Raw genomic sequence first — 7,837 nt, forward strand, 5'->3', positions numbered from 1 at the left:
GAACAACAACAAAGCCCCTGAATATATCATAATCCCTGAACACAAGATGGGGAAAATACATCTTTATTTTCACTAACTTTTCCATTGATATTTAACATTTCCTTCAATTAATGATTTTTAAAAATTCAATCATTCTGAGAAGTCCATACACTAAGAAGTGGTCTATGACACATACACCCTGCTCTTTTAGATGGTTTTACTTAACCGTTGTGGTGGAATATACCTTTTTGGGAGTCTGGGTGTTGGGAAGTATTTGTTATCTCAAAAAAAATGATTTTTCTTGACATGGGAAGGCTTTATACAATTGTAAGGGATTATCCTTATTTATTCAGCTTCTGTTTTACAACCACTCCCTCTAATTCAGGCAGATCATCTTCTTTGTCTATATCGAGGATGTTAAATCTGTAATTTCTAAAATAGCCCATATTCATAAGATGAAAGTAAACAAAAGTAAAAGACATGTAGAAAATAAACTAAATGTTTTCTGTCTGCTCCAGTTTGGTCACCTTTTTTTTGTGATATTATGTTCTGGCAGAATTAAAATATTTCCTTCTGGATTAGCACCTTAGTGTCCCTTGGAAAAAGAGCTTGGGTGAAATCTAGCTTTTTCAGATAAAAGCTGTTACTCTTTCTAAAGATGATTTAGTGATTCTATGTACCTTATAGAACTTATTATTCTTCATCATTGGGGAAAGTTATATCCTAACCAAATAGACGACTGTGTTGGTTCTGGTATACAACGTGGCTTTTGTTTCCTCTTGTTATCTGATACTTTTTATTTCTACTGGGTTTTGTATTCTGTAATGTATGCAAGCCTTTTAGCACTATACAGTGTCAGCGCTTAGAAAGGAACATGAGATGGAATGCTAGATTCTGTTAAACTGGCTTAGAAAGGAAAGAAAACTCAGTATATCCAGTAAAAAGATATTAGTCAGACTAGTTATCTTGTTCTTTGTTGTATGAGATGTTTTATGTATTTGTTTAGGAAAGCACAAAGTATTGCAATGGATTCTACAGACATTCAACATGAAAGTCTGTACCTAGATTGTCTTTCTAAAGGCCACAGAAACAGGACCTCTTTTTCTTTCTTTGTCAATTAGGGTTAACCTCTGCTGCCCTTGTGGCTACTCAGCAGGTGGCTGCTCAAGCTTCTGCATCTGGTATGTTTCCTGCACAGAGAAGGTAAATATCCTGTGAGTTTTGAATTACTTTTAAAGAAAGAGATATCTTAGCAGGGAGGAAAAAAAGCTAATGATAGGCTTTTTTAAACTTGAAAGTCAATCTTCTTCGAAACTGTAATTTTTTTACTTTGTTATGTTAATTTTGTGGCATTTATTTTCCTTATTTAGAGTGTATATATATATATTTGTATCAGTTTTCTCAACTTCTTAAAGTCTTCTGACTCCCCTTCCTTAATCTTAACATTAAAGTTGTAAAAACAGGAGATTTATATTGATAATGCTAAAGAAAAATATAAATCTAAATATATTTTTAGTTTCATTCAACCACAGGTTAAAAATAATATAAAATGATTGAATTTCCCGTAACATGTTATGACAAACTTTATATTTTACTTTTTTAATTCAGATATTATGCTGGAGTAGTCCAAGGAATTAATGCAATAAAAGCAAGTTCTTTAGTTTCATAGTTCTCATTTGTTGCTAATTATGAAAAAAAGAATTTTCTTAAGGTTCCTTGTTTTCTTTTGCAGAGAGTGAAAAGATTGGAAATGTATACTGTCATGTGATTGGATCACATGGAGAAGCGTTTTATTACAGACATCAGTTCCATGGTGTTAATTTCAAATGCCTTAATGGCAGGCAAAAAGCGGTCATTTCATTTTTGTAAATTGCAGATTTTATCACAGAGTAACAAATGTCGCTGTAATTAAACTTCTTTTTATATATATATACATACATATATATGTGTTATATATGTATATTCTTTACTTTTTATATCAGTAACCAGGCTCAAATACACAGGGTCTGCTGCCAAGTTGCAAGCCACACAATAAAGGAAAAAAGTGATTTTGTCATGTTGAAAAGTATTAGCCACAAAAGGCTATTTGTTTTCTTTTCCTTTTGCTTTTAAATTATAAATAATGTTATGTATCAGTGTGCCTGAACCTTGCATACCCTTAAGATATTTCCACAAGCCTCTCAGAAGGACTAACTGTGATGATGACACTTTCATACAATTTAGATGTCTATTTGGTGACTCCTGTTAAGATGCATCAGTGTGAAATGTTACTGTATTCACTGTTTCATTGTAATTGTGTATGGTGGAAAATATACTTTTGGAAGGCGTAGGGTTGCCAGTACCACAAAAACTGTGTTGTACATAATGTATAGATTTTAAATGGGGAAATAATGAGCATCTATGAATAATGAAACATCCATTTAAAAATATTGAATGGCCAATAACCCAATAGCCTGCATATCAGAAGACATCTGTGATTGTTCTATTACTTGAATAGTCCCACAGTCTTTTTTTTTAATGTTTACAATTACCCAGTTTTAGAAAAGAGACTTTAATACCATTGCCTGGTTACCTGTTTTATGCTGTAATTTAGTTTATTTTGTGTAAAATGTATATTGAATGCTTTTTTTATACATGCCTTAAATAATTTGGCAATCAGAATTAAAAAAAAAGTTGTTTTTTTAAATGTTTTTGTGTCTGTCTTACATTCCTGGTGGACATTGTGGACCAGATTTTCAAAGAAGATCTCTTAAATTTGCATACTCAATTATATTACATTATATCTTATGTCTTGCTCTAGAAAAATACTTACTTGGGTGATTAATACAGTGCACAACATATATTGCAACACAATTTGACACCTATGCCTTCGAATAAAGTATTCTCTACAATTTGGTAGACATCTAGTGATACTGTTTAGGCTATATGTATATGACATCAGAAATAGTCGATTGAAAACTTTAACATGTAGTCACTGACCTATTAATTTTTATCTATCACTAAGCTGTTGTTTTAACAGATGTTTTTAAACTAGCGAATTGATGATTTGATAATAGCTAGGTAGTTTTTAAAAGGCAGTCCTACAATTTATTTATAAAAGGTGAATGAGATTTATTGTTATGTAAAGAATGTTTCTATACGTAGTAAAATTCCATTTATCCAAAGGTTGTGGGGAATATTACTGACAGTTCTAGAAAAAAAATTATTGAAGAGTATCATGTTTAACTGTTATAATAAAGAGCTGGTTTGATTCTGAAATCTCATCTAAGTTACACACACATTTGTAATATTATCATGCTGGAATGGGACTATTATCTAGTGGAAGGAGTACCAGAATTCAAGAGACCTAGATCAGTGCATCTTAAACTCACAATTTAAGAAGCACTGAAGGGTTGAGATGAAAAAGTTTAAGAAGCCCTCACCTAGATCCATTTCTATGATTAACTAACTATGTGATCCTTGAACAAGTAGTTTAAGTATTTCTCTGCCTCATTTTCCTCATCTGTCAAATAAGGATATGAGTAAGGTTATTTCTGGGATTCATTCTAATTGTAAAGTTCTTTGATTTTTCTGTATGAATGACTACAGATGTTTTTAGACAATTGCACTACTCAGTTTCTGAGTTGGTGCGTGCATGCGTGCGTGTGTAAGGTGCTAGGATTTTCCTTTAGTGATATAACATAAACTTGCACTCCAGTCCATAGAAGTGGTGTGGACCACGTCATCCCCCATTCACTAAATTTCAGTGGCTCTCTGTTACCTTTAAGATCAAATATTTGTCCCCTTCCTATATTTCCAGTTTTCTTAATTCCTTCCACATATTTTAAAATCCAGTGACACTACTACCCTTTCACCAAATTTGTACATTTTCACTGGCCGTCCCTCATCCCTTGAATGCTTTCTCACTCTCCTCCTCTTTACTTGCTTGAAGTCTCACCTATTTGAAGAAGTCTTTCCTCATCCCCCTTAATGCTAAGTGCTTTCCCTCTAAGATTATCTGCAATTTATCCAGGGTATGTTTGTACATAGGTTTTTTCATATTATTTTCCCATTAGACTGAGCTCCATGAGGGCAGAGGCTTTTCTTTGTATCCCCAGGCATACCACAGTGCTTGGCACATAGTAGGTACTTAATAAATGTCTGTTTACAACTTAGGGAAAAATATCATGCCCTCTTGATTATTGCTTTAAAAATTACCATTCTTTATATCAGTTCTCATGATGCATTTTGATGTATCTGAAAGACGTGTATTATCATTTCACTGGGAAGTTCATATATTAATGTTTTCTTTGTTAAAAGAGGCAAAATGAATTTGCATTGTTTAATGGTTGCTAATCTTTTGTATTTGAATGAAACAATCCCTTAATTGTTGAAGATCTATAAAATGAAGGAAAGTCTGCTGACTGAATACTTACATATCTATATCTATATCAACTGAATAAATAGTGCTCCTCTTATTAGCTTGAGATTATGGCTGTTTCCCATAAGTCGATTTCCTATTTTTTTTCCAAATAAGCCATACTTTTCAGATGCAAACTGATTGGCTACGTGTACACTCTATTATAGCTGACATTTCAGTCATTCCTAATTACTCAGGAGTCAATTCAGTTGTGAATAATTTGTTGCAACATGTTTTGCTCTTCTGCTAAAATAAACTGAAGAGTAACTGGTAAATACCAAGGCAATTTATTACATAACCAAAAGTATAAGATGGTTACCATCTTGGACCACATTTGAAACTAGCTGGCAAATGTTTTTGTCCGCTCCCTACTTCTTTACTACTATACTATTATCCCTGTTGACAACATGAATTGCCAAAGGTCAGGGGTCATTTATAATGCGTGTGCTATATTTCTGGTTGAGCATATAGCTGCTCCTGAATGGGAAATTAAACCTTCCCGAAGGACAAGAATATTTAGCTCCATTATATTGTTATGATGAAACTGCCATTAATGCTATAATTGTTATACTTTGCTATAATTGTTCTACTTTTATGAACATAAAATTAGTCCTCTTAGTGACTAATACTAAGGTTTAGTGATTTTACAACACATATTATTTATTCCTGGCTTGCTCGTGTGTGCTTGTCCTAAACATGTACAAAAATCCTGCAGTTCTGACACAATGCAAATTATTTTCACCGAGGAAATAGTCATGACTGATTGTTTACAACAGTAGCCCCTTTGAATACAGAAAACTGAAAACAAGGTAATAAGATGTATATTCCATTTGTCTTGTAGTAAAAATATCAAAGACCTTTTGCATATAAACATGCAACTGATTTTTCGCTTGAATCATTAACATATTTACCATTAAGCAGACCTTATAAATTCAATAATACAGATTTAGTGTTAATATACAAGTTCCTGTGAATTACTGGAATGATTCAGTCTGATTGATATGGGGGAAGGCAGCAGTTTAAATTATAACTAATGGTCACATCTTTACCTTCTTAAGAGCATGACAGTCAATGGTCAATGTCATCTATTATTTTAATCTGCTAAATGTCTTTTATTCCATCCTTTTCATTCAAAGAGTCATAAACACTTAGTGCTTTCATATTTTTTAAAAAAGAAGCCTTTATTCAATTATTGAAGTTTAATTTTGCTTCTGTCATGGGTTTTATTTATCCTACCACATCACTGTGAAAGGAAATGTTTAAGTTCCAACGTTTGGAAAAACAAGGATATCACATGCAAAAATCTTTTAAATATGGACAGCCCAAATAGTCCAAACCCTTAACATAGATTTTTCCTTCTTTTATTCATTTCTCCTTCCTAAAACATAAAAACATGTTATTATAACATACGTATTTTTCTTTATTTTTTCCATGCCCCTTCTCCTTTTTTGACTGATTAATAAAGCCATGCAAAAAACATACTCCTCACCACTTCACCCCTTTGATTTTCATCTTTATGGGGGTGACTACAAAATAACTTCTCTAACTTCTCTCCCAAAGTCTGTTTCAATTTCTCAGATATGCAGCCTTCCTGTAGTTTTTGCCCTCCAGTGAATTAACTGGTAGACATGTTATCATTTTATCTATAAGAGAATCATGTTATCTATAAGGTCTCCACCATTCACTGTTGTATTCTTACCCATTTAGAAGGTAGAATGGCTGTTCCTTATTAGATGAAAAAGCAGTTGGAACAACTGTTATTTGAACAAAGTCATTCCATTTTCATCTGTGATCTAAGCATCCAAGTGGTATCTTCCAAATTCACAATCAATTAACTATCTGGATTGGATATCACTCTAGGGATTTGGAAATAAGCTTAGAAAACTTCCTCACTGAATTCTAACGGTGATTTCATACAAAAGAATAAATTGGCGTAGATTATGTTTCGTGTGTGAAACATGTAGTTAGTGAAGATTCTCAAATTATTCTGGAATTGGAAGGATAGTGGAAGGAAAAGGAATCTCCCCACCCCTCAGATAGGAGGGAAGTGTAAGCACTGTTTTAAGGAAATTTATACTAATTCATTAAACATGATAGAGATTATCCAGTGGATCAGTCAATTCATCCTGATTTTTACTAGAGATAGAGTAAAATTAGAGAAGAGAATCGGTCATGGAAAGCGCTCTAAACATGATGTCAAAAGACATGAGTTCAAATCATTTATTAGTCCTAGGAAAGTAGGTCATTGCAGGATTACCATGAAACTCAAATAAACCATGAAAATCAATTCAAATGTATAAAATACTTTGAAAACTTTTTTTTTTTTGAGGGGGAAAGACAATGAAGTCAAGATTAAGTGACTTGCCCATGGTCACACTGCTGGTAAGTGTCAAGTGTCTGAGGCCGGATTTGAACTCAGGTCCTCCTGACTCCAGGGCCCACGCCTATTCGCTGGGTTACCTACCTGCCCATTTGTAAACTCTTAAATTAGATTTAAAAAAAAAATCTAACTCTGATCTGATTCTGGCCCACTGATAACCTTCCCCAGTTCATTAATTCAAGGGCATCTAGATGCTTCATGGTCTTACAGTTGCTATGTCACACCATACAGATTCAATTGCTTAATCTGAAAGATGACTACTTTCACCAGTGCCCCTAAGTTAAATTTTAGTACTGGAAAGGACCAATGGGTAGAAATTATAGGGAAGCAAATTTTGACTCAATATGGAGAAAAAAAATAACTACTTCCTGATGACCCCACCATTTTTGCCTTTTGAAGATGTCTGTATTCTATGATGGTCCATGCTTTAACTATAACTGTCAAAAAATGGAATGAGCTACCTTAGTAAGAACTGAATTTCCTATCACTGAAAGTCTTTAAGGGAAGATTAGGTGAATACTTCTCAGGGATTTTATAGGGAAATTCTTATTCAGGTACAGGTTAGACTATATAACTTCTGAGATCCCTTCCAATTGTGAGAGTATTATTCCATGACCTTAGAGAAAGATAGTCTGATATCCTTACTTTTTAGATAAGCAAACAATCTAAAACAACATTCAAAAAATTGCTGAAAGTTACATAGCTAATTAGTGTCAGAGCCAGGACTAGAACCCAAGTTTGTTTGGGTTTTTTTGACTTTTAGTTCATATCATTCTGTCTTATTCTATCTTGAAATGTGGGGCAACTATTCAATTTTGGCAGATCAAATTGAATGCTGTTTCTTTCATGTGAAAGAAAGAGGTTATATTCCTTTTTTATTTAATTTTTAATCTCTATTTAAGGTTTCTCAAAATTGAGCATTTCTTCAAAGTAATGTATCAAAAGAAGATTGTATATGAAACCATGAATCTCTTCCATGCAGCTAGCTTTTATTAAAGTATATGATAAATTCAACATATTACTTACAGAGCTGTTCTCTTTGTCTTCCCTTTCTTCTATACTTACTGCCCTTCCATGAG

At 33.1% G+C, this 7,837-nt stretch overlaps 1 protein-coding gene across 3 annotated transcripts in view; it reads left to right on the plus strand.

Moving 5' to 3' along the window:
• ZNF608 (zinc finger protein 608) overlaps positions 1-2,665 on the plus strand; it is a 235,841-nt gene extending 233,176 nt beyond the window's left edge. For 2 of the 3 annotated variants that reach the window (XM_072597227.1, XM_072597225.1), the window contains exons 9-10: positions 1,101-1,182; positions 1,712-2,665. In XM_072597227.1, coding sequence (XP_072453328.1) covers positions 1,101-1,182; positions 1,712-1,718 — 89 coding nt within the window. In that variant the 3' untranslated portion in view covers positions 1,719-2,665. Of the gene's footprint in view, positions 1-1,100; positions 1,276-1,711 lie in introns of those variants that run through there. The other variant, XM_072597228.1, reaches the window with a different exon arrangement.
• The last annotated feature ends 5,172 nt before the right edge of the window (positions 2,666-7,837 follow it).

The sequence above is a fragment of the Notamacropus eugenii genome, chromosome 3, assembly GCF_028372415.1.
Source record: "Notamacropus eugenii isolate mMacEug1 chromosome 3, mMacEug1.pri_v2, whole genome shotgun sequence".
Classification (NCBI taxonomy): domain Eukaryota; kingdom Metazoa; phylum Chordata; class Mammalia; order Diprotodontia; family Macropodidae; genus Notamacropus; species Notamacropus eugenii.